Consider the following 27,964-nt stretch of genomic DNA (forward strand, 5'->3'; position numbering starts at 1 on the left):
CTCTGTGTGTGTGTGTGTGTGTGTGTGTGTGTGTGTGTGACACTCTAGTAAAACCTTTTTAACTGTCGGAGATCAGATTTATAGAAACAGATAAAACTTCGTCATCAAACACATGAAAGTTGTTCTGATCTTGTTTCTCGTCCTGCTGCAGACGACTCTCAGTGTTTCTGTTGAACAGTTGGTATGACAGCTTTAAGAGGTAAACAGGTCCATGTGGAGGTGTGGTAGCTGATCAATGATCCATCCATCCATCCAGGACATCACTGTGAAACAGCTTTACTGCAGTTTGTATTGATATATCCCAAATGTCTAGCTTCAGGGAATAAATATTAAAGTTTATTAACATGAACAGGAGTTTGGAACAAGAGAAGTAAACCTCTGTGAGCGGCTGCTGTGAAGGTTGGATAAACTCCTGTCTGCTGGATGTTCAACCTAAAACCATCTTCACTGTGATCCTGCACCAGGTGTGAGGGCCGTGATTAACGCGTGCGTATTAGGAGAATACAAGGCCAATTAAACAAAATATGTCTGCATACACAGACAGCCTCGACAGTGTGGCTGCTGTGGAACGAGGGTAGTGCTCCCCCTTGTGCTTTCAAAGCTCAATAGATTGAATTGGCCACTCTTAATAACATATACAATGTGAATGTTCATTTCCTGTATAATTACATTGGTTACAGTGTTTTAGTGAGAAAATGCATATAACGTTGGTTGGGAATTGTAACGGTAGCAAGCGTCGTGAGTTTGTTGCGTCAATAACTAATTCAGTGTTCTCATTATTTAACTACATCATCGTAAACCTTCACCCTTTTAGCTGCTCCAAAAGATGAAAGGATGTTTTGCTGCCTTTACATCTTCACTAGTTAAAGTTAGCGGGCTGTAGACTGGAGAAAAAATAGTTTAATTCCCTCAAATGCTGCCTGCAGCTACCGGAAACTTTTAAGGTGGAATGTTTATTCTTGCATGTGTTACTTTTCCAGCCTCGGTCCTCCAAACCGTAGTTCAGAGACCGCTGGTTTCTTTGGGCTAATTCAATTAGCTTTGGATTGGCGCGTCAGTTAGCTGCTAGGTAGCATCTGCAGTCCGGGCAAACTCTGCTTTAAAGAATGGTCGGGAGAAGTCGTGGTAACGTTGCATGAAAGACACACGGCCCTATTTATAACCGCTTTACTTGAAGCTGAGCTTATCTGGACACTTTCTGCTGACTACTGTAACTTAACAACCCATGAAGCATGCGGAGTCTCCTGCAGGTACTTTCACTTCCCATAACAAACCTGCCAGACAACGCCTACATGCATACGTCACCCATAGAGGCTCCGCCCTTAACACGTAACTCAATGAGCCTGTGGTCTGCCATTATTGCGCACCTTTATTTATTTTAGTTTACAAATTCTCGTTCTCTCTCAAGTACACTAAAACTTTATTTTTCATTCATATATATTAATTAATCTTTTTTTTTTTTTTTTTACAAAGTCTAGTTTTTTTTATTACCAGTGGACATTTATTAAGTAGATAGTTAAATAAGTGTACTGCAGACAGAATGCAGATCTACTTGCAGATAATGCAGACAACAAGTTTTGTCTCTCATTTGTTATTATTATTAAATTGTTGTATTTTATCAAATGCAAAAAAAAGGCAACATGATATTGGCATCATATATTGGCCATCAGCCGCCCTGCTCTCTAAAGAGGCATCGGCCACTGAAAAACCCATATCATATATACATATATATACACATATAGGAGCATTTATTTTGGCGAGACCAGCTTGTGGATGTTTTGAAAACAGTCGGTTGTTCTTGTTTGTTGGTTGTCCATCTCTCACACAACAGGTAATGAAATGTTCACACACATCCGCTCTGCTGACAGTCAGCATGTTACCTGTCAGTTTCTATTGTAGTGTTCATGTACTGAGGGGTCAGAGGTCACAGACAGTGGTGTACAGTATAGATGCTGTAGTGATTTTCAAAATAAAATGGGAGCGTGTATTTATCATATGAAAAAATCAGTGTGCAGGAATAAGGACCACAGCGGATGTGTAACATTGAGTTTGTGCAAACACTGAGGAAGCTGTTTGACTCTGTGCTAGGGTGGCTGCACACTGCCCAGAAAAACACCAACCAACATTAACTGTTGGTTCAGTGTGCGCAGGCAGTTGTAGTTGGTTGGACTGAGTTGTTGGAATTTGACAAGTCCAGTCAGGTTTGGTGGAGTCGTGGAAAGTCGAACCAATGTGCACCTTTTCCCAACAAACCGCAATGATCCGAGAGTGCGTTTCCTTGACAACTGGCCTATACTCGCGTGCGGACCATCAGTATGCACAACCTTCGTCCATGTAAAATAAAGCGAAAGCTTAAATAAGAAAAAGTCCGTCCTGTCAGCTCATGTCTGGCCAGTGTGCAGCTGGCAGTTGGTTTTCAGAACATTCTAGAGACCACAAACAGCAACTGCCAACTTTAGGAAGTTGAGGTGAGTTGGGCGTTGTCTGGGCAGTGTGCAGTCACCTTTAGACTGAGCTGCATAAACACACCTGCAGTTACAGCTTCTCACCACAGGTGTCACCAAAGAGAGCCAACCTGTGATCCTACAGACTGCTCCTTTAAATATGCTATTCTTGATATTATTCATATTACTCTGTTCTCAGTGCAGTTTCACTCTGAGTATAGATGAGATGATCAGTGTGTTTCTCCATGATGTGGTTCATGCTCACACTCTCCTCCTCCTCCTCTTCCTGCTGCTCTGAAGCTTCAACAGCTCCAGTTTAGAGGCTGAACTCATTAACCCTCACTGAGCCGCAGCCTGTGGACACGCTCACGCCACACACACACACACACACACACACACACACACACACACACACACACATGCACACACGCACGCATACATGCTCACACACACACACTAACATGCACACAAACACACACACACATACAAACACACACACACATACAAACACACACACACACACACACAAACGAGCTGATGTAATGGGTGCTCCTCTCCTGTAATGTGATCGTAGCTCCTCCTTTTCTCTGTCTGCTGAGTTATGCTCAGGGCTGCTACACGTACACGCACACACACACACACACGCACACACGCACACACACACACACACACACACACATACTCTCTTTCTCTCTCTCTCTCTCTCTCTCTCTCTCTCTCTCTCTCTCTCTCTCTCTCCTCTCGTGGTGTTTTGACCAATCAGATCGTCCGCTGCTCTGGCCTGGTTTAGAGGGTCCGCCCCCTGCAGTCCTGAGCCTGCAGCAGCTCAGGCTATTTCTGTCCACTCTCTCTGTCTGTTACACACACACACACACACACACACACACACAGTAGTAACAGAATGCATATGATATAGTTAGAAGTCAGACTGACTCTTCTCTTCTGGTGGTCTGGCTGTGTGTTTGACAGACAGACATATGATATGATGTGTATGTTGATATGTATTATAAAGAGACATGATGTATATGATGTCACAGAAATTGTGATGTAACATACAGCAGTAATGGGAGCAGAGAGATGTAACATACTGTCAGAGTCAATGACTGTATATGAAGATGGACGACGCGTCTCCATCTGCTCTCATTGTGTGGAATTGATGCCAAAATAGCCCCTGTGATAGGCGCTGCCATCTTGTTATGGTGACGTCATTTGGAGCCAGAGTCTCTCAGTAGAGATCGCCGCCGTAGCCACTTCCGCTAACCAAAACACACACATAACTTACCGAAAAAAGACAGCAAAGATCCCGCATGTCGTAACAGCAGAACAGCTTCTGTGTTAATCTGAGGTTAATGTCACAGATATGTAAACTTCAGTGACTGTAGTGATTGTTTAAGTTACGTCTCCTCTCGCCGTTCCTCCTCTACTCTGCTAATCCGGTAACTGATCGGCTGCAAAAGCGGAATTCGTCAACAGAGCTGTCAATCATGATTTTGACAGCATCAAATAACTAATTAAAAATAAACTTGTCAGAAAACTGAACACTTGGACGTAAATCAGCATGATAAGAACTAACTATGATGACAGAAACCATGTTTGAGAAAAATGTGTTTGACGTGTATTTTGATTTTATAGTTTGACTCATGTCCCATCTGTTAACATGGAGGAGGCGGGCTTTATGACCTATACTGCAGCCAGTCAGCAGGGGGCGATAGAGAGGGTTTGGCTTCACTTTTAGGGCGCTGTCATGTCAGCAATCTTTTTAGTCTATGCTCAGAGTATTAAGAACATCACTGTTATCTCCTCTGACATCGACATCATGGATGTGTTTGTGCGGTAGGAATAAACCTGTCTGTCTGTATCACTATAAATCCATACAGAACCTTTACAGCATCACAAACATAACACCTGAGTGCGCATGGGTAAGATTATCTTCTGTCACCTGTACAGGTGAGTGGAGTGACAGTGTTTTATAGAGGAGACATGAAGAGCAGCTCTGCTAACATCATTTAGAATCCTACATTATAGTGACGTCTTCATACACACAGACACAGTCACACAGTGCTGATGGTTTAACACAAGCAGTGACCGAGGGATCAGAGCAGCTTGTTACGATGCTCAGTGTGACTCAGGTTTGTTCAGGTGATCTCAGCACACTTTTCATAAGCAGCAGCTCCAAACTGTTTACTGAAGCTGAGGTGTGGGGAAAACCAGTGCAGCATACTATCATGATATTTTACATCTAAACTGTAGATGATCTTTCTGTGATGACGGATGGAGAGGCAAAGAGGGTTTCCGCTCTGATATCATCACAGTAAGATGTTTTTCATTGTCTGAACCCTGACAGAATCTCAGCTCCACATCCTGATGTCAGGCCGCCTGGTAATCAAAGAGGTTGGTGAATCTTAATGGATCAATACATTAAATCTTAATGGTGTTTGCTTTGCAGTCCACTAGATGGAGCGGAGTCTGTCTGTGGGGTCAGCAGAGGTCAGCAGAGGTCAGAGATAAAACAAAGATGGAGGCAGTATTATTTGATTTCAGTTTGACAGGTATTTACATCCACTTATCTTTTTTCAACCTTTTTTTGTACTAATTGAATTTTCAGTAGTGTTCTCTGGTGGAAGTGAAACAGGAAGTGTTTCTGTGTCAGCCATGATCAGAACGGTTCTTTCTGTAAATGAGGAGGTAAGGAGCTTCACTGCTTCCTTCATTATCTCCTCTAGGAAACACTAGACCATCCTCTACCAGAGGAGAGAAGAACATAGTAACCCACAATTCCTTCTGGCAGCAACTTTTAAAGTGACGCACCTCTCAGTGATGAAAACACGCATCAACGTGACAGAAGGCAGTAGATAATAGATTCGAATACCAACTTGACTGGATTATTATTTTCAAACAATCAAACTTATGATTCATGTGAGGATGGGAAATATTCTAAATATGACATTTCACTTCACCTTTGGTAACCTTTTTTATGTAATCCCCACCTCCAATTAATCAGTCAATCAATAAATTGTACTGTAATTTCTCTACTTTAAGTTAATATAGATTAATACCTTTTAAAGCTCAAACCCACATGCCTCTATGAAGTGATATTTCTTCTGTTTAATGACGTTGATGAGGGTTATATCTCAAACAAGATCGTTGTTTTGCCCGTCATAAATATGATGAATAAATAATCATCTGTGACGGTGGACTGTGTTGGATTGTCACACATTACAAGCTCATAGTGAGACAGAACAAGTGTAGACTACAGTAATATTAATACCAATAAGATAAAAGATAACAGCCTATAAGATACAATAAGATTGTTTTACAAATAACAGAAATACAACTTATTCATTCTTAATGTTAATCAGCCTGCAGAAGTTTGAAGTCACGTTTAGAGATATGAACACTTCTGCTGTTCTCAGGTGCTCAGACTGATGCTCTTCTTAATGAGGTCACACTTATCATCACTATCAGACAGTTGTCAATGTTTTTATGTCTGCATGAAACGACGGCGATAGGTGCACTCTTTGTAGTCCATCATGGGTAGATTGTAGTTTATTACACGGCAGAACCCTGACAGAATTCTAATAATTCTACTCACCTCTTGACCTCCTGGCGTTTTCCATCGAGCTCAAGGAGAGGTGGTTAGGAAAGGACAGAGGGGGTCATTTTTTGGACTTTTCGACCGCAGCCACCGTGTTCACGTGGCGGCCATTTTCCTCTGACATCATGCTTTTGATAGGAAGCTAATGCTGTGTTCCAGACAACTGGGAACTGAAAATGTTCTGACCTCTGACTAAAAAAGAGATGGAGTGACTGGGGTGCTCTGATGGGTGGGGGGAGGAGTGGGAGCAGAGTCAAATCTGTTGAAGAACAGATTGAGTTGGTTTGCCCACTTCCGGCCTCCTGCTTCAGGCCCCCACTCATGGCCTCTGCTGTGAGATGTTTCTCAGGCCTCTCCAGACCCCCTTTGCGTTGTTCTGTTCAAGCTGCTCCTCCATCTCAGCCTTGTAGCTGGCCTTGCCTTCCATGATTCTTTGTTTTATCTCCTTCTGCACCCTCCTCAGCTCCTCTCTGTCCCTGATGATCACTGTAAGGGCCTGCTCTTGTAAACTACCTAAATGCAGTCATGAGATGAAATATGGTGGGAGGTTGTTTAAAAGTTAATGGTTCAAGCCTCTCCACTGATTGTCATGTTACTGATGTTTTATTGGAGTGTTTCACATGTCGCTCACAGCTCCTCCTATTAAACATATTGAACATAAAGTGATGCAGAGACACGTCCAGCTGTTGACCTCCAGCTTTTCAGATTACTGCTGGACACGCACACACACACACACACACACACACACACACACACACACACACACACACACACACACACACACCTTGTGCCCTTATAATACATACATGTGCAGCATCAGTCAGTGGATTAGGTGCAGACTGGGTCATGTGGACCAATCAGCTGTCGGAGTGACTCGACAGATGTGCAGAGAGAAGCCTCTTTCTCATTCTGCCTTCATCTGTCAGCCATGCTGCTCTGACATCCACTAATGTTCCATGTTTTGTGTTCACACTGACAGGAGTGTGTGCTCTGATGGTCTGTGTTGTGTCTCTGTCATAGACATCTTCTTCTTCATGTGTTGCTGTGAAATGTTGTGCAGGTTTTCATGGCCTGTTTCATGTGTTTACATATGGACATCTGCAAACCTGTACACTGTGTAACTGCAGCTGGTTCATAAGTCCAGCATGAGTCTCTTAAAAGTTGAACCATTGACGGTTTAAGCAGAACATGTTAGCATTGCAGAGTTGCGAGAATTTCTCCTCTTCGCTCAATATCACTTCCTGTTTGCTGTAAAAAAGAAAGACAATGGTCCTCACAGCAGCAGGTTTCTGAGAGAAAGGAGTGTGTGTGCAGACCACAGATGCATTCTGGGTAGGACATGCTTTGATGTTAGCTGTCCCGCAGCTGAATGTGAGATAAAGTGAAGCTCAAAGTTTAAGAGATGCTTCCTCGCCCTCCACACCTGCTCGGGCTTCTCTCTGGTCACATGATCTGGTCAATAGTCGTACCGACTGTACCCAGCGCCTAGCTGTTGATTGGCTCTCTGTGGTACCTCCACCGCATCAATTCCTGTTTAGCCTCCTCCCCAAACACAAGCCCCTTATACACTGCCAGTTCAAGGTGGGATTATTATGCCTCTTTTATGCCTCGTCTTCTGTTTAAAACGCATGGGGGCTGAATGGTGGGGTCAAGTCGTTCCACCACTGAGCCGGCATCGGAGGTAGTAACAGAGGCGAATGACAGCGTCTGTGTAAACAGCGGAGCCGGCCGGGGGGAAACGAGCTGTTTGTTTACACCTTGCGCACATTTGGCTTCCCCAGTGCTGAAACGCTGTAAAAACACACACTGTATGCCGCTGTTGCTCAGTCCAATGCAAGATGGCAAAGGCTGCATGATGGCTGAGCTTCGTGACGGCGCTGAGCTGCAGTGTGAAAGAGCTCCAGATAATAAGTGTATGTAACTGATGATTTTGCGTTGATATCACGACGGTGTTTGGACGTATCCACACTATCAATGAAGGTGTTGAAAATGATTTGGCATTAAGTGAACGAGCCGGGGGCCGCAGGTCATAGTCTGTTTTAAGAAACAAATTTGGATGTTTCTGTTCTCACGTGCAGCCTCTCAGGGAAACACTTCTGATACTTTGACCTGAGTATGGTCTGACACAGAGAACTCCTCTGACAGCAGCAGATTAAAATAAACATATTACTGGTGTAAAAACTCTGTTAGCTGTGATTAATATTTCACTGTGCTAGCAGTGCACTGTTGTTATTGTCATGTAATGAACCTGAAACCTGTTGATACTTGAGGGGAATAATAAATGATGGCATCAGATTGATGCACTGACAGGTGTACTCTGCAGGTATCAGAGTGTCGCTCTTGAAAGCTGCAGCGGTTAAATCAGAAACACTCTGTTGAAATCTGCTGTATTAAGCTGTCTTTTCTCATCCAGCTGGAATTATGAGGAAATAAATTCAGAAAAACTAAATACTGATTTCTGAAATGTAAAAAATGAAACGTGATACTCGAGTGAATCTGTTTTTCTCTCCTCACTCGTTTGATTCAGATTGTTTCATGCATACTGAGGTCTGAGCTTAGCTAGCTAGCTTAGCTAACTCTTAGACTGGGAGTATCAATATTTATAAGGGCTATATATAAATAAGTACATACATTCTTTTATGTATAAAACAGTGTTAGCATGTGTTAGCATGTTCTGTTGTGTTAATATTAGCAGATTAACATGCTGCAGGGGGTGGGGGGGTCAGATCAGGGCCCCATGAGAAAATGGAGGGAGCCCCTCCTCCCAGAGTTTCACATCCTTTTCATTCTTTTCAGCTGTTTTAACCCCCCCCCCCCCCAGTCCCTCCCAGTTCAACAGGTCCAAACCAGCCTGACACTGAGCGGCTCTTTCACATGCTAATGTCTGTGAGGACGCTCTTACAACACTCTGAGCTGCATGTGTTCCTGCAGGTCTCTACACTCTGAGCTGCTAGCATGTGTTCCTGCTAGGGGTGGGCGGTATACCGGTTTCACACCGTCACGGGTGTCACGTTCTGCCACGACAGGGATTTTGCAGTACCGTCAATACCGTGATAAACACAAGCGTTTTGGTTTTCGTACACGTTTTCCATAACTTATCTACAGGAAAAGTCTGTTTGATATCACATAGTGCAACTCCTCCGCAGAGCACACATAGACCTGACACCTGTAAACATGCATGTGACGCTGCAGCCGTCATATACTGTATAATATTTGCTGGATGATTGAGTCAGACTTGCAGTTACACGAGTTGGCTTTTCAGTGAATGTGTTTCCATGATTAGCGGAACCTTGCTGTCTTACATTGTGGCCACATGAACGGACCGTTCACGGAGCAGAGGTACCGCTGAGTGTTTACTTTTTGTGGCTTCACCTGCTGCACACACGCGGCATGAGGTTGTGCGTTTGGCAACAGGAAGTAGGATGCGTGAGTTTCGTTTCCATAAGTTACCATCACGGGGCTGCTCACGCTGATTAAACATACATGTGTGTGGTGAAGGTAGGAGGATTTAAAGGACGTTAAAATAATATTAAGTTATTGTTAATTGTTTATATGTACATGAAAACACAGTGATGTGTTCCCTTACATTGACAATAGAGCAAAAATAGATGTTTTAAGTACCTAAGAGTAAGAGTACCTTTTATTTTGTAATACTGATAACGCCAAAAGGAAAATAAATTTAAATAGATATATATACAGATACATATAAAGACATGAAAAAAAAATACCGTGAAACTGCCAGAATATTAAAAAATTACAGTGATACAGATTTTAAGTCATACCGGCCAGCACTAATTCCTGCGGGTCTCTGTCTTTACTCTTCTGTCCTCTCTTCTTCCTCTCGTATTCACAGATAGACGATAGATGCACTTCCTCTTGAAGGACCAACCTGCATGTCTATCCCAGCTGAGATCTGGTGGACCTGTCAGTCTCATTTCTGTGTGTTCAGTACTTAGCTGGAGTCAGGATGTGGTTAGCCTAGCTTAGCGTAAAGACTGGAAGCAGGATGAACAGCTAGCATGGCCCTGTCTATAAACTGATTGATCAGCAGCTGAGGAGACGCAGTATAAATCTGGAGGATGATAAGATCATATTTCAAGTTAAAACTACATATTTAAAACTAAGCTAAGCTAAGGTTAGCATTCAGGAATGTCTTAGCTAACATTTCTGCCTTATAGGTACACCATATTATATACAAGTGCTAGCATTAGCTGTCTCGCAGCAGCTGAGTTTAATGTGTCGTTTTACTTTAAATATGACCTCATGTTTAAATCAGCCTATGAGGTTCCCACCCTGAGTGTGATGTCAGAGGAAAATGGCCGCCGCGTAAATACAGACTATTAGCTTCATTTCAGACTTCCTATATACAGCCAATGATCAAAGACTTAGACACATGAAGAGATGTGACAGAGGAGGGGAGAGCTTCACTGCAGTATCAGTACACAGTGATCACACATCAACCATGATGTACTGTTACTGAAGCTTTATTTATATAAGCAGACGTTTCATACTCTGTGTGTGTGTGTGTGTGTGTGTGTCTGTGTGTGTGTGTGTGTGTCCTACATCCAGCCTCAGAGTCTAACTGGGTCACACCAGAACCCAGCTGCAGTACTGCAACACCGGCTCAGAGAGCATGTGCAGACACACACACACTCTCTGTTACACACAGTTACACACAGTTATACACACACACAGAGTTGAGCAGAGACATGCTACACAGATCTTTAAAGACCGTGCAGTGTGTGTGTGTGTGTGTGTGAGTGTGTGTGTGTGTGTGTGTGAAAGCAACAAAGAGCAACTGGGGATGCGTTGTCATGGCGACCCTCTCGGCAGCCCGCCCACCAGCTCGTGAGCTGGAGCGTCACACAGAGAGGGAGGGAGGCTGCGGAGTGAGGCGGCGTGTGATTGGTCACACCCCCTTGTCTTTGTGTGGCGCAAAGGATTGTGGGTAGCCCTTGACTGAATGCTCATTTGTGTGTGTGAGTGGGAAAATAGGGGGGGGTGAGAGTAAGTGTGTGTGTGAGCGCGTGAGAACAGAGGAGGACGACGCCTGTGTGTATGTGTGTGTGTGAGGAGGGGGAGGAGCTGAGTGTATGTGTGTGTGTGTGTGTGTGTGAAAGAGGAGGATGAGCCAGTGTGTGTGCGTGTGTATGTGTGTGTGAGTGTGTGAGAGAGCTGCGCCGCCGTCAGGAGCTGAACTGGGATTTTAAACTGGATCTATTTTCTACTAAACCAGCGGATCACTAACAGCTGAGGTACCTGTCTGTCTAACTGCGTGTCTGTCTGCCTGTCTGTGTGCCTGTCTCACTCTCAGGTCTGTCAGTAGCTAGTCTGTTAGCAGCTGCTGCAGCCGCTAGTTAGCATTAGCAGCATAGCGTCCCAGCTCCACAGACAGAGAGAGGGAGAGAGAGAGGGAGGGAGGGATAGACGCAGACATGCTGCAGGAGAGAGAGATAACGGAGGTTTATAGAAGGATAGAGAGATGGAGGGATGGAGAAATGGAGGGTGAGAGAGCGGGTGAGGGAGGGAGGAGGGAGCGCATGACAAAAGGAGGGGGTGTGGTTTAGCGCTGTGGACAAAGGAGGCAGGCTGATTGTTTACTACCACTGCAGTGAGAGAGACGTGGACGATCAATGCTCCGTCTATGACTCTCTCTCTCCCTCACCCTCTGCCCCCTCCTCCTCACCCTCTGCATCTCAGCTATATCTCCTAACGTATCATCTCTCCCCCTCTCTCCCCCCCGTCTCACTGTGACAGTGTAGTAGTAACGGAGCGAGTAGGGTTAGCATAAGCTAACAGCTGCAGCTACAAAATGGCTCTTCTTCACCTCCATCAGTCATCTATCAGCAGCCTGCTCCACACACACTCTGACAGCAACTACAGCCTCACTAAACAGATCACACCACACTTGACACTGATGACATGTTATAATGACGTTCTTCATCGATGTTAGCTAGCTGTTAGCTGTTGTGTGACTTTAGCTTCAGGAGGAGAATGAAGCAGCTGCAGTCAGGGTGAAGAGAAGAGACAGTAACACATGAAACACACTGCAAATACAGCAGCAGCAGTAGTCATTAAAAACAGCAGTGGTAGAAGTACAAGGACTGTAGTAGCAGTAGTATTAGTAGAAGTAGCAGTAGTGGCAGTACTAGCTTTAGCACCAGAAGTCAATAAAAACAGCAGTGGTGAAAGTAATATGACTGCTGTGGTAGTTGCTGTACTAGAAGTAAGATAGGTAGAAGTAGTCAATAAAACAGTAGTATGATTAGACAAATACAGTAGTATTAGCACTAGTATAAGTAATAGTAATGGTAGCATAAGCAGAAGTACAAAGACTGCATAAGCAATACTAGTAGTACATGTCAATAAAAAACGTCAGTAGCAGAAGAACTTGAACTGCAGTACTAGTTAGGGCTGCACAATATCAAAAAAACACACACTGCGATATATTTTTGTTCTGCAATATTAATGCCATTTTAAATATACACAAAATTAAACCAGATAAGCACAGTGTGTTTTCATGTTCATGTAAACAATCATACTTTTTTTTATTTGGGACTTTGAAGTCTATTTGATTTTAATAAAACAAAACCCCTCCTACTTTTATCCCTCTTGAGCCGCTTTCCCACTAGTCAAACCCACTAACACCCGACTTTTTTGCTTAATGGGGAAGGCTACTGGGAAATTGGCATTCAGACCCGGGTCAAATGACTCTGCAGTAGACCCGGGTAATTATCGCCTCGGCTCCGATCAGTATTGATGGGAACACAAAACCCATGTTGACACGTTAACATCGCCCCCTTTCCAGTCCGATGCTATGCTCCGTCTGTAACTTCTGTGACTCCTTGTCATCTAAGCTACAAATTCCGCCTGTCTCCGTCCAAGCAGCGCTCGAACATTTTTTCCAAATTTGTCAGCGTCGAATTTGATACACATACTGAATGAGTAATAGATACAATAAAGACTTAACCACCGTCTCCCTGTCTCAGGCGCGTTTGTGACGTCAGACGGTGATGGAGCAGAAACGAGACAGACAAGAGTATACTCCACTGGCAATAGGAAAAGAGACAATCGGCATTTATAAGCAGATCTTCCCAGGTCTGAAAAGCCCACGTCAACATGCTAAATTTAGCTGGGAACGGGGTATTGATTCAGACTCTGACACCTGCATGAAACAGTACAGAGTACAGATGGAGCGGCATGTTCTTTATAACATAAATACTAAAAGATTTGTGGGCTGCATTTGTGTTATTAATGCAATATGTCATCAACCATTGCTACAGGAATACTCTCACTTATTAGCCACCTCGCGTAACTGAGATGCTGACGTCTCAGACATGTCAGCGGGATGATCGAGGCTCCGTTACATGAGGTGGCTCATAAATTAGTCTATTCCCGTTAACAGTGGCACCTCGTCCTGGTGCTGGTTAACGCTGCGGCTACATAAACGGACAGTTCAAGGAGCAGACGTGCAACAAGTGCGTACTTTTAGCGGTTACACCTGCAGCACACACACAGGAAGTTGTGTGTGTCTACAGGAAGCAGGAGACTTATGTTTTGGTGCTTGTTTACAGTTTACAGGCAGGTGACAGCGGTCAGGTCTCTGTGTGCTCTGATGAAGAGCTGCACTAATGTAATATCAGACAGGCTTTTCCTGTGGATTAGTGATTGAAAATGGTTTGCAATGAGCAACAAAAAAGTATGAGCTTGACATGTTTGACTTCATTTGCTTATAATATATTGCACGTGCGCACATTGCGGTTGCTAAACGATATATCGTGCAGCCCTAGTACTAGTAGTAACAGTAGCAGTAGTGGTAGCCGCTGTGTATCTCATGCCATGCCCGGGACATGACCCCCCCCACGAAACCCCATCCACATCCCCAGTCCTCACCGCGCGTAGAACGCTTAAAGCACATGCGAAATGCATTCCATTTACACACGACAAGGCAAGAGCCAAAAGGTTAGCCCCACCACCAAATACACCAAATAGTTCCTTTAATCTGCGGACCAGGCACAGCGCCAGGATTTTTTAAATATTCATTTAAAATAATCGATTCTCATGAAATTAGAGCTACTTTATATGCAAGTTTGTTTTTTCAATAACAACAGCTCTGGTACACGGCAGATTTGACATAAATGTAGATATTATATGTAAGAATATTCAACAAAATAGCTAAAAGCCTAAAACAACTGACTAAAGGCAGGGACAGAAAGGTTTCACGTGTCAAGGTGAGAGACTTCAGCACCGGACAGCGCACAGCAACAACAACACAATACATCCAAAATGACAAGTACATTTCGTATGCCAAATCAGACAACTGTACATAGGTAATGTTTCGGTTGTAATGGCTATCACACCGCAGGAATAAAATTGATAATAAGTAATAATTGTAAAAAAATTATGCAGTGCATCAAAACCTGTTCACGCCATGCCACCAAACTCAACATAAACAACAACAACAACAACAACAAATCCAAATATTTACATTAAATCCTGCTTGATGGTGTCGTGCTGTTTAATGTTCAACTCTCATTTTCTCTCTTTTTTTTTTGCTTTTTTGAGCTCCCGATTTTTGATGACATCTTGACACTTCACTAGTTATCCTTTAGGTGCAAAACATTTACGTTGCTATGGCAACCAGTCAGACCAAGCTATTTTATATATAATAGGTGAGAGAAAATTGTAAAACACAACTCTATCCAGCTTTTATGAGTCTCAGAAATGATATATAAATGTCTTTTGCACAATTAGAGGGCCATCCTGGGGCCCGGGACCACATACCCGTTTGTCCCCCCCTGTCGGCGGCCTTGGTGGTAGTTATGGAGCAGTGTCGGTAATGGAGGAGTTTCCATATTTTCCTGGGTTGTATGTTGTTGATTCAAACAACATTCCACCTCTTCTACAGTCAGATCCCTTCTGTCCCTTCTTCTACTTCATCTCATCACATGGACACACATTTTATTAATGTGAATATCATCCATCATCTGGCATGAATCTATGCACACTGTTTTTTTTTACTGTAAATACAGGAAACTGTCTACCTCATGTAAATAAACCCATCTGTTACATTATTACATGTTTTTTCTAAATCATATATCTTTCAGCATCGTTGCACTCCTCATACTTGCACTATTGTCTTTCGTGGGCTTGTAGATACTAGTTTAATATTTAATGTTTAAGAGTACATAGAGAGCAAAGTTAAAGCAGAGTCAAATTCTTTGTATGTGTCCAAACCTGGCCAATAAAGCTGATTCTAAAGACAGTGACTCAGCAGGTGAGCACAGGTGAAGTCCTGATTCCTCCTGAAACAGTACAAGCACACTGTTACGTCCTTACATGCAGCTGATAGGATCATGTGTGGGACGTGTTTTCATACAGAGTTTATTAAATAGTTGATATTTGCTCCTGACAGCATGGACTGATGGACTGTGTGTTACCTGAGGGGGACGTACCTGTGTATGGGCAGTTCTACCTGAAGGTAGCTTTGTTTAACACAGTTCACTCAGCTCCAGGTCACTGTGGAGGTCCTCTATGTGTCTGCATCCACAGTCTAATCCACACTCTGAGCTTCCTTCCTCTTATCCTCCCGATCAGCACAAACACATTTAAATAAGAACACTGCTGGTCACAATCCATGTGTTCTTATTGCTACACAGCACACACACCTATCAACATTAGCACCAATTAGCAGGATTTCGTCATCAGGTTTATACTTCTTCAGGACTGTTGAGACAAAATCATGTTTGCAGGTTGGTTCACAAATTCTGGTAGTAGTGTGTCCAGTATTTAAGGTTTAGCTTCTTCAGCCATGCTAGCAGCTCAGTGAGGCTGTTTCAAGGGACAGCACTGCTGTAAGCTAAATGCTTACTTCAGTATGCTAACATGCTAGTAATGACAATAGCTGTGTTGCAATTCAGGGGCTGCGTCCTTCGAAGGACGCGGGCTACGGAGGAAGAGTCATTTTTACCTGTGTAGACCCTAAAGCTGACCTGAAATGACACTGTCTAGTCTACGGAGGATTTCCTGTTTGCGTCACCAGCTTTTCCCGCCTTTACCTTTGTATCACCAAACGCCAGGGAGCTAGCTGGCTAACTAGCTATCATATCTACTGTCACGTAACTTAACCTATTATTTAAAAATAATTTGACATTTCAAGGCCCCTTCCTCCGTTCTGTTTTTGCAACACATCAACGCACATTATACAAATAACGATAAACAGAAAAACATTTCAATTTGAATCATGTTAGTACTTATATACTGAAAAACAGAGGGTTATTTTATTCAAATATCTTGTTTATTTAACTGGACAGCATTAATACTGTGGTCCTAAATGGTCCTCATCTGTAGACATGCAGTTTTTAATGACACAGCACGGTTTTATAATTTTATACAATTAATTTGCGGACCCCCAGGCTATGGTTGGACCCCACTTTAAGAACCACTGGTCCTGTGAGAGCTTCTCAGGGGCACACATTCAAATTAGTGGGATTTTTCCCTTTTAGCTGCATCACACAAATGTCGCTGTTGCTCTTCATCATGATACATTTACTTTTGTCTACTATGGGGTTGTAGTCAAAGTATTTCCATATAGGACTGTGCTGCTTCCTGCCTGCTACTTAAGTCATTTTGAGAACATCTAGTTTGCACATAAAGTATCATCTTCTTGGAGTTTATACGAGAGCCGACAGCCGCTATTACTTTGCTGCCCCCTTCTGGAACTAGTTTGTTACTGTGTCATCTTCATTCTTTTTATTACGTCAGCGTCTCTCGTCAAACAGAATCGGACGTTGCACTGTTCACTGTAGTCTTTATGTAGTTTTTGAGGTTGAACTTCAGGTTCAATTTAAATGTAAAAGTCTTTTCAGTAATTGAAGTGTCCCAGTTTAAGAAGTCTGCTAAGTTACATTAAATGATCTTTTCTGTTTGAACACAAGTTTATATTCAGGTGTTTGTAACATCACATGGAGGCCGTGTGCTATGTGGGGGCCGTGCTTCAATATACTCATGTTTCAGTGTTGGACACATGAACAGCTGACCTGATGATGCTGCTGGAATGAAGTTAAAGGGTCCTCAGATGTTTGTAAATAAATGTCTGAACCAAACATCAAAGTCCGTCTCATGATGGTTATAAAGTCTTATAGAGATGTTGGAGTGATGACACACAGATTAGCATGTAGCTAGCTTAAACAAGCTCTGTGCAGCATTTGATTCTGCACTGTAGTGTTGATGTGATATACCTGTGGGTATATGATCACACCTGACCCATGCTACAGATTAAAAGAGAATAACAGTGTACATTATTGTGTTGTTGTATGTTAATGTCTGTTTCTCTAAAGTCGTGTTTCATAGAAGCACCATGTTTATCGCTGCTGTTCCTCTCTGAGTTCAGATCAACCTCTCTCACTGCTCAGGTGTCTCGCCTGTCGCACTCTTGTTCACAGATCTTAGTGGTAGTACCACTGTTATTATTAGTACTACTACTTACAGGCTGCTTTAATGAAGCATGCTGGCCCTGAACGCACCACGAGAACCATCAGGAAATGACCTTTCACTCAGCTGTTCTTTGGAGCAGGCATGGGACCCCCTCACTGCGTGTGTGTGTGTGTGTGTGTGTGTGTGTCTGTGTGTGTGTTATGATCAGTGCTCATGTGTCCTGCAGCTGTCAGTGTGTGTGGAGGCAGCAGGATGGAGGTCAGCAGCTGTCCTCCTCTTCCTCCTCCTCAGACTGGGTTGTTGTTGTGTCTCTGCGTGTCTGTTTTAATCTCTATTTTCAGATTCTACATAAACATGTAGAATCTACACACAGGACCAGAGTTAAGTACAGGAAGTGTTCTGGTTTCTGTATATAATACTTTTGTAGTGAAAGTAATAATGACCAATCACGTATCAGCAGGCTGCGGTGTGCAGGAAACAGTCCGCATGGAGAGCAAAAGCAGGCGGTATGTAATCCTCCAAGTAATGAACCAAGAAATGACAGCGTTTGCAGACATACCTTGAGAGGAGAATTTCACTTCACTTTGATCTGAACACACGGTCGCTTCTCAAGATGCTAACTGGACCGTAAACAATGCAACGCATGGGAAAGAAAGTCTGGGCTGGAAGTCGTTTATCGCTAAATGCTGGCTAAACCAGAAATACAGAGAAGTTACGCCGTTCTCAGAGGGTATATCATCAGGTGACAGCTGATGGGTTTAGAGATGAGTGTCTGTATGATGTTTATTATTTTAGCAAGACGAATAACAAGTTGTAGTTTAACAGGTGATTGACAAACTCCCATCAGATGCAGTGTCCTCGGTTGTGTTATAACGCCCAGGTTTTTGTATCTGTGATGCAGTGACGGAGACAGGTCTTCGGTGTACAATGTTACAATTTCATTTAGCAGGCGCTTTTTTCCAAAGAGACGTACATCTGAGAGTTAATACAACACAAGCAACGATCAAGACAGGAGGGAACAAAGTCACTAAGAGCCAACAAACAGCTTCAAGTGCGATCAGACACTGGTGCCAACAGATGTAGTGAGTCCCAGGAACCCACGGGTGGTGATTTTAGTGGGTTCCCAGTAAAAGTTGTATTTCTAGAGAAATTGTCGTGTTAAACTCTTAAACTGTCGTGTTGAATGTTGGTATGGTATTACATGGTTATGATTAATGGATTATTTACTTATGTTCAAAATGTATCTGAAATAGAATGGAGAAAAGTTTCAAACTTTGATACTATACTAGTAAAATTAAATGATATTTGATACCTGTTTCGATACCACGGCAACAAAGATGAAGTCCTAGGGCCATAGAGGATAATCAGAGGGGGTTCTCGGGCCACACAGAATATTTAGTCAATAAATGGCTTCAAATAGCTCCTGCATTTACAGTATGTTTATATATTTCAACAATAATATAATAAACTAGTCATGCAATATTCCCTTGCGACTGAATTATAAATAAACAATAAATATCCAGGTTTGTTAGGGCAGACAAAGAAGATAAATAGTTTTTCCAAAATCAGCCGTAGGTCCATTTAGAGACATTGTGAAGCTGCTTGTTTGCTAAAAGTTAGCTAATGCGACTTTTTCTGCAAATTACCTGTGAAGAGTTCATATTGAAAGGTGCATAACCCTGTTTCCTGTGGGTTATTTCTTATATCACAGTATTAATCCTTCTTAATTATCACTTTGATCTGCTCACCTTGCTCCAGTTCTCCACACCTTCACCTCTTCACCTGTTTGTGTAGGCAGCTTCTTACGGGCCAGAGAAAAATGAAAAAGGGCAATGAAGAAAAATGAAAAAGTACCACCGAGGCACCATGGCTGTCTGTCTCTCTGCTCTGCTCTCTGTCTGTCTCTCTGCTGTCTGTCTGTCTGTAACAGACACTATCGTAACTTTAGCATCGTCTGTATGTGCCGTTCTGTGAATGAGAACAGTCCGCTATGTCGGCGCTTTAAAGAGCTTCAGGTGTATAAAAACTAAACCCTGTACCTTCCTGCAGGGTCGTACGAAGGTGGAGGAGTTGTTAGATCAGTGGTTCCCAACCTTTTTTTCCTTGGAGCACCCCCAGCTTGTACCTAGGAAAGGCTGAGCCCCCCTAGCCCGCACACACACGTACACCAAAACAATAAAGGGATTCATTCCACATCTTTATTCGCACAAGTTTACACCAATCACCCTACAGTTCACAGAAATGTGGCCTACAAAGTAGATACTGTATTTGAATGAGCACCCAAAAACTATATATTTTAATAGTTGAACAGATTTTTGATTATTAAGTAAGTCCTTTTTTAATGAATTTATTTAACATGTGCAAATCTATTCTTGACAATCTCAGTGCAGACAAAGCCTCCCGCACCCCCAGCGATCTTTAGCGAAGGGGGGCCCGGACCCCAGGTTGGGAACTACTGGTTTAGAGCGTAACCGCTGTGAAACAATCAGAAAATAATGTCTTTATTTCTCTGTTTCACTGCTTTATTTATATTAACAGCGCTCGCTCTCTTCACTTCCTGTCTATGCCGCTCGACCACAGCTGCTTTCTCCCTCTTGCTCAAGAGTGCACACGGGATCTCATCTGCGCTGATTAGTTGCGCAGATGGTGAAACACAATGTATCGTGCATTATGGAATGAGGTGTGTCCCTGGGATGCATGGATAGTGAGTTTACTGCGTCCTTTTAGAATTTAACGCGCCAGAGACGCAGGATGCGTACATCACTGGTGATGTATTTAGGCTCACCTGAACAGGATAAGTGGGACAGGTAATGGATGGATGGACGTTCAGGAGACACCAGCTGATGTGCATCGCTCTCAGTCAGTTTGAGAATCTGTTTTTGGGGAATTCTTTTTGAAGTCAAAAAGTGGAAGCTAATCTTTGATTTTTTTGACCCTGATTATAGTTTGTGTGACCTGAGATGACAGAGACGCTCCAATACTAGATGTTCCTTCCTGATGCAGATTCACATCTGATACTGAGTAAAGAAATCATGTAATTCTTCATACTGTACAATTGACCCTGTAAGACAAACTGAAGCGTTGCATACTGTACACGTCACCCTGTTTCTGCCTGAATAACGTCACGTCAGCACTGTTGTTGTTTTCTGGGATGATGTGATCAATGACCTGAAATCCGTTCTTCTTCTCTGCTCTGAAACATTTGTTGCAGGTGGCAGCCATGACACCTCCATGGTTGTGTAATAGAGCAATCTGCTTAGTAGGAAACTGTTTTGAACATGAGCTGTTTTGTTACAGTAACAGTGTTACAGTAACAGTATTACAGCAACTGACTGAGTGAGTGAGTTACTGTTGGTACTTTCAGAGCCGTAGAGAGAGAGAGTTGCGACATCGCAATGGCAGATCATGGAGCATATTGGACCTCCACTGACGCGACTCTCCCTCTACATGGCTCTGGATACTTTGTTCTGGGAGTAGGGGGGGCTGCTCCTCCGCTGCTTGTCCGCAGCGTGCATATCCAGGGGTAGTTTCTGGTCTTTGTTTTAAAGGTTTCCGTGGGTTGGTCTTAACAGAAAACGATCTTATTTACATTAGAAATGGGATCTAAATTAACACACAGCGAAAACAACCGTATGAGCCGAGACGAAGAGACAGAGAGCGAGCGAGGGGGAGAGAGGGACAGATTGCACCTGTAACGTGATGTTATTTATTTATTTTTACTAACATATATACTTATGGCCTGCGGAAGACTTATGACTACCTTTTTATTTCAAAGAAAATTAAGCAGGAACAATAAGGAGGCTGTTAATGACTTTATCGATCAAATAACTTCCTGGCAAAGATACAAATAAAGTAAAAAAAAAATAACAATGGCCCGGGAAACACTGAAAGCATTGTGTACAAACAAGGGGAGTCAGAATTCCAGATCAGGCTTTTACTCTGAAAAAGCATACCGGAAATGTTGACCTACTTTACTCTCCATGCCTGTGACTTTTACTACAGGAAGAGATGTTAATATTGCTGTCAGAGATCAATAGGACTCATCACAATTCATTTTCACCATGTATTTTGGCCGAGAGCCGCGCAGGGCTCACAATAAAAACAGGTGAGCCTCCTATTCTCTACATTTTCGTCGCGCAAGTTGAGAGAGATAAGCGTGTCACGCCAGCATTGTGAAGACTCTCACCTGTTTTCATGCATTTAAAGTGAAAATGAACACGTCCCACAGCCGTCATGCACATGCCACGCTTCCAGCAGAATCGTTGTCATTTAGAAATGAGATTGTGTAGAAGTAGGAATCGAGATCGCAATTTTATTTCAATTAATCACGCAGCCCTACTGTGGAGTTTGTACAAAACCTGTGGTTCTGGCTGATTCCAGTACCAGATTTAGGAGGTGTCAGAGTGGTCCTGATAAAAGCTCTTCAGAATAATCTGGACTCAAAGCTCTGCTAACGAGCTTCTTCTGTCTCTAAGTGTGTGTGAGGGGTTCATCATGTTGTGTTGGTCGTAGAGAAGGTGAGAAGGTGTCGTCTGTCATGTGTTGAGGAGCCTGTTTGATTGACTCCAGCTGTACAGAGGACATGACTCTGAGTCATCACCAACATCTTCATTTGCAACATCTTTAATAACCTGTCTGTGCACTTTAACCAGGTCTGCAGCTGGAGCTAACATGTGACCCTCTGTCTTATGTGGATAAGCAGAGACAGGTGTTACAGCAGAGGTGTGACCGACATGAGATCAGACTGACTCACATTGTGAGAAGTTAATGCAGTGACCACATTCTCAGAAAAGACCAGTTCAAAGGTCACGTAGCCTCAAGAACACAGCGGAACACTGAAGTTTGACTCAGAGACACACACAGACACACACACACACTGTCCTGCTGCTAGAAACACTCACTACAGCCCTGCACGTGGATTCATACCCCGCTGAAAATAGTTCCCCACAAATGCACAGTTTCCTCCTTTGTGATTGAAGGTGGATAAAAACATCAGCTGTTTGAGGAAATCCCTGAACATTTTGTATGAGGACAGATGTTAAAGTGCTGAAGGCTTTGGCAGGAACCAACCAGCTGAGAGACCCAGACAGGAAGTCAGACCGAATTAGAGGACGGACCGACAGAATGTTTGTTTGGTCTTTTTATTGATTTCTCATGAATGATGCCGTGTGGGTCCCTTCATCTCCCGCCAAGCTGCTATCATTACCCTAACATACGTGTTACATACAGCACCATTAACACCTCCTCCTGTCTCCTTACAGGTGATGTGTCACCAATCAGTATGTCCCCCATCAGCCAATCACAGTTCATCCCTCTGGGAGAGGTACTGCTATTGGCTATCTCTGCTATGAACTCCGCCCACAAGCCTGTGACCCAGGAGGCCCTGACCGAGCATCTGCAGACATGTTTTCCAGGTAACGCACACGCACACTCACAGTTGAATCTTGTCCCTTGTGTTTCACTGTATTTCGCTGACTCTGCACACGTTGTAACAAACACTCAACATGAGGAGGTGAAGCATTTAAACCGATCACTCTGAAAGTCTCTCTGTTAGAAGGAAAAGTAGTGTTCTTAGAGCAGGTGAGTTCAACTAGGACTAGAACAAGGACAAGAAGAAATTCAAACAGCCAGTCACATGATGTAGAGGTGTTAATATGATTGGATGTTGGTAGTCAGCTGAAAATTGATGTCATAATGTGTCTGGCCTCGTGTAGCTGAAAGCAGGAGGAACAGGAAGTAGCATGGGCAGGGCAGCTAATGAAAACAGCTGGAGCTAGCGTGACTAGCGAGCTAACAACAACAGGTCCACAGGTGTGTGAATGACACAGCAGCAACAGTCAGTTTGTAGACAGTAACACCTCACAGGACTGCAGGGCCACAAAGAGAGACGCACCTGAAGAAAAGGGGGTCAGCATCACAGTCTGTAAGGTTTCTCAAACACTGGGTATCTAACAGGGTCACGATTTACAGAATACAGCTAGCTTCCTGTTGAGATTATTTCCCATCATGCACCTGGTGGAAATTACCTTCATTTCCTTAATTAAGAGAAGAACCAACGATGGATCAGAAACAGAAGCAGCATTTGTCCACAGCTGCTCTGTGTGTGTGTGTGCAGTGGTTTGTGTTGCCTGTGACTGAGGCTTTAGTGTTAGCTAGGTTAGCATAGAGCTAGCAGGCTGTTAGCAGGGTGTTTCCTTCCTCTGTACTTTAAACTATCACCGGAGCGACCCCGTGTTATGCTAACATTGTGTGGTAACAGCTAGCGAACATCTAACACGGCGTCTCATTCAGTTCATACACATGCTGCAGAGAGCGCTCCTATTGGCTGTTGACAATTTTCACGTCATTTAACTTCACTGTTTGCACGGCCAAGATAAAAAACTACTGTTAACATGAAACATGCAGGATTTTATCAGAACGTAAACAAGAGAGTTTTATGACAAAGTTGCACTAAGTGACTGTTTTAATCTGTTTCTGAGCGTTTGTGTAGCAAGACAGGTGCTCGATGTCACTGATGATGTCAGAGGAGGTGAGTGTGTGCTCTTCAATCTGTGATCAGGAGAGATGTTTCAGTACCGCCGGTTGCAGAGAGGCCACGCCCTCTTTTTTACATCACTGGATCCCTGACTTCCAGTCTTTATGCTAAGCTAGGCTAGTCATGTCCTTACTGCAGCTCTGTGAGTCTGAACATGTCAGTCTCCTCAAGTGTTGATGTGAACGAGGCGATTAGAGAGTGTGTCTGTGACACTCTGAGACGTCTGTGCTGAAAGAGTTATTGTTCTGGCAGACTCAACGCTCTGTGTGTGTGTGTGTGTGTGTGTGTGTGTGTCAGGTCTGGGTTTCCCTCTTTAGAGAACTTGCGTCATGTCACCAAAGCAACCGCACAAGCATGATGTAATGACAGGCAACACACACACACACAGCTCTGTTATAATAAAGTGTCAGTGTGTCTCAGATGAAACGATCAGGTTGATCCTCAGTGATGAATCAGGAGCTGATGAGTGACGTCGTCAGGTGATGTGCTCACCTTCAGTCTGTGCAGCAGCAGCTTGTGCTTTACGGTTTCCTTCATTAATGTCCTCCTACTGTACTCTACATCATGTTTAAAGGGACAGTTCAACAGTTTGTGAGATATTCTCATTTAATTAAAACTTGTGATTGTAGTGAGGTTTTGGTGCTGATATAATCTCGTGATGAAGGTTCATATGGAGCAGGAGTTCAGGTGTGGTCTCATTCTGCCTCCACAGAGGACATTTATGCTATGTTTAACATGGTTGTAACCATCAGTGCTCCTCTAAAGACATGTGCATGTTATTTTGGAACACATAGATTTTCTTGCGTTAACACCTTGCGTCTACACTGGTCCATGTTTTCCTCCATAACACTGAGACTGTATGAAGCTCTGCTGGCCTGGTGGTCTCTGCTGATGTTCACTTAAACCACAGGTGTCAAACTCAAGGGCCACATTCGGCCTGTGGTACCATTATATCCGTCCTGCGAGATAATATCATATGTGTATCATAACTGGCCTGCTGGTATGCAGCATGCACACCGTTGATACTACAACTCCCAGAATGCACTGCAACAGCAGGCGCGCCAATTAAACATGTGATCACAGACATGTGTGATGCAGTGAGAGCTTAGCAAGCCAAGCTCTGCTTGTTGGAGACTCAGATGCAGCAAGGAAAGTTTTCAGGTTGCCAAACAATGACAAACCACATCTCCACCGCTGATAAACTGAGCGGACCTGGCAGAGTTCACACGGCGATTTGCTGCCTTTGGAGCTCAAAATTTTAAATTTGAACTGATAAGCAATCTGTTTGTAGTTGGCATGGAAAGAGCACCTGTAAACATCCAATTAGAGCTGGTAGAACTCTGAAACGATGCCCCAAGCTCCGCCTACAAGCTGCCTGAATGCTTTGCATGTTGGGAAGCACATACCTGTGTAACCAACTGATGCACACCTTCATTCAATCCTGGGAGTGTCCACAGCTCAGAAGCTGACCCCAAACATTAATGAATCTGCAGCCAAGAAAAGATGCCAAGCATCTGGCTCTGGCAAATAAGAGCAGAGTGAACTTAAATACATGTTTTGTTTTTTGCACTTTTCCCTGTAATCATGGTTGAAATATTTGCACCTTTTCACCAGTTCGAATTAAGTTATTCTTATTTTCTTGATGGTGTTGTGAATAAAAACAACATTTAAGATTTTCTTGACAAAAAATATAGTTCTCTGGCTGTTTTTGATGCCTGTGATAAAACATTTTTGTAAATGGCTCAGTGGAAAAACTGCTGATAGAAATTAATAATGCAGATGTGTCTTTATTTTAAATTTGATCACTTTTCTGATGCCTTTGATTTGTTCTGAATTCTACAAGATGTCTTGGGAGCAGTAAAGTTCATATTTCTGTGTGACTAATTTGTCATAATACCTCTGATAAAAACGTGGTTTATTTAAGTCTGTTGTTCTAAAAATGTTGACCCCGTTCGGCCTTCTTCTTAGACCCAGTTTTTAATTTCCGCCCCCTCTCTGATTGAGTGTTAGTCTGCCTGCATGAGCAGGAGAGATACACGTGTTCAGAAGTGTTATTGGCCCTACATGATACGTCTCTGTTTAGGATGTGCCTGTTTACACCAGCACGCACATGCTCAGTGTGTATGAATGGTCATGTGATGTTTTCAGGTGTGTTAGTGTGGACGGAGCATGGTTCTGAAACTGTGATAAAACACTAATCTGGATGACAATCAATATCAGGGTTATTATAACTAGTGGTCAACTGATATGGGTTTTTTAATGGCTGATGTCGATATTTAGAGGGCAGGGCGGTTGATGGCCGATATATCAGGCCGACATCATGATGTTGCTTATTTTTGCATTTGGTAAAATACAACAATTTAATAATAATAACAAATGAGGGACAAAATTGCTAAACTTGAATGAACATTTATCTAACACTGTTGTGTGCATTATCCACAAGTAGATCTGCATTCTGTCTGCAATACACTTAAAATATATCTACTTAATAAATGCCCACTGTGTAGACTGTGTAGAGAAAGTACCTGCAGCAGACCTGCATGCTTCAAGCCAGCCACACAGACGAGGCTGCCTGTGTATGCAGACATATTTTGTTTATTCGGCCGTGTGAGCGCAGACATCGGCCGATGCCAATTATGCAAGTTTACACATAAAATGAATTTGTGTCAATGTTTTGTGCAAATATAGTGAAAAGAGAAAAGTAAAACTTAATAGCAGTTCTTCTGCTGTGGTGAGACTGATATAAATATGTGCAGTAGGTGATGACAGGCAGCTGTACAGTGTGTGTGTGCAGGAAGGTGAAGGTGACGTGAGTTCAGACAGCTCAGAAACACTTAACCCGAAGAACAGAGATGACCACAGAGCTCAGAGAGGGGGCGGGGCTTATACTGTTTCTGTGAATGGCAGGATCTCAATAACCTCTTGTCAATATTATGTGTTTAAAGGTGTTTTATCTCTCTGTAACAGGACTCATTACCTGCAGTCTAACACTGAGTGTCTGTATACAAACACACAGGTACATACATGCATACATACAGGTACATACATACATACACACACACACACACAGGTACATACATGCATACATACAGGTACATACGTACATACAGGTACATACATACACACACACAGGTGCTTACATGCATACATACTGGTACATACAGGTACATACATACACACATACGTACATACAGGTACATACATACATACACACAGGTACATAGATACACACAGGTACATACATACATACATACATACATACAGTTACATACATACATACATACATACATACATACATACAGGTACATACACACAGGTACATACACACAGGTACATACATACAGGTACATACATACATACAGGTACATACACACAGGTACATACATACAGGTACATACATACAGGTACATACATACATACATACAGGTACATACACACAGGTACATACATACAGGTACATACATACATACATACAGGTACATACACACAGGTACATACATACATACATACATACATACAGGTACATACATACAGGTACATACATACAGGTACATACATACAGGTACATACAGGTACATACATACATACATACATACATACATACATACATACATACATACATACATACATACAGGTACATACATACAGGTACATACACACAGGTACATACATACAGGTACATACATACATACAGGTACATACACACAGGTACATACATACAGGTACATACATACAGGTACATACATACATACATACAGGTACATACACACAGGTACATACATACAGGTACATACATACATACATACAGGTACATACACACAGGTACATACATACATACATACATACATACAGGTACATACATACAGGTACATACATACAGGTACATACATACATACATACATACATACATACATACATACAGGTACATACATACAGGTACATACACACAGGTAC

At 42.9% G+C, this 27,964-nt stretch overlaps 1 protein-coding gene across 3 annotated transcripts in view; it reads left to right on the top strand.

Moving 5' to 3' along the window:
• The window catches only part of LOC138598038 (storkhead-box protein 2-like), a 60,633-nt gene that overhangs the window by 18,689 nt on the left and 13,980 nt on the right, over positions 1-27,964 (top strand). For 2 of the 3 annotated variants that reach the window (XM_069669697.1, XM_069669698.1), the window contains exon 2: positions 22,737-22,889. In XM_069669697.1, coding sequence (XP_069525798.1) covers positions 22,737-22,889 — 153 coding nt within the window. Of the gene's footprint in view, positions 1-10,961; positions 11,295-22,736; positions 22,890-27,964 lie in introns of those variants that run through there. The other variant, XM_069669699.1, reaches the window with a different exon arrangement.

This window comes from Semicossyphus pulcher, unplaced genomic scaffold (assembly GCF_022749685.1).
Source record: "Semicossyphus pulcher isolate SPU_LCO1_2020_fin unplaced genomic scaffold, fSemPul1.0.p SCAF_2, whole genome shotgun sequence".
Classification (NCBI taxonomy): domain Eukaryota; kingdom Metazoa; phylum Chordata; class Actinopteri; order Labriformes; family Labridae; genus Semicossyphus; species Semicossyphus pulcher.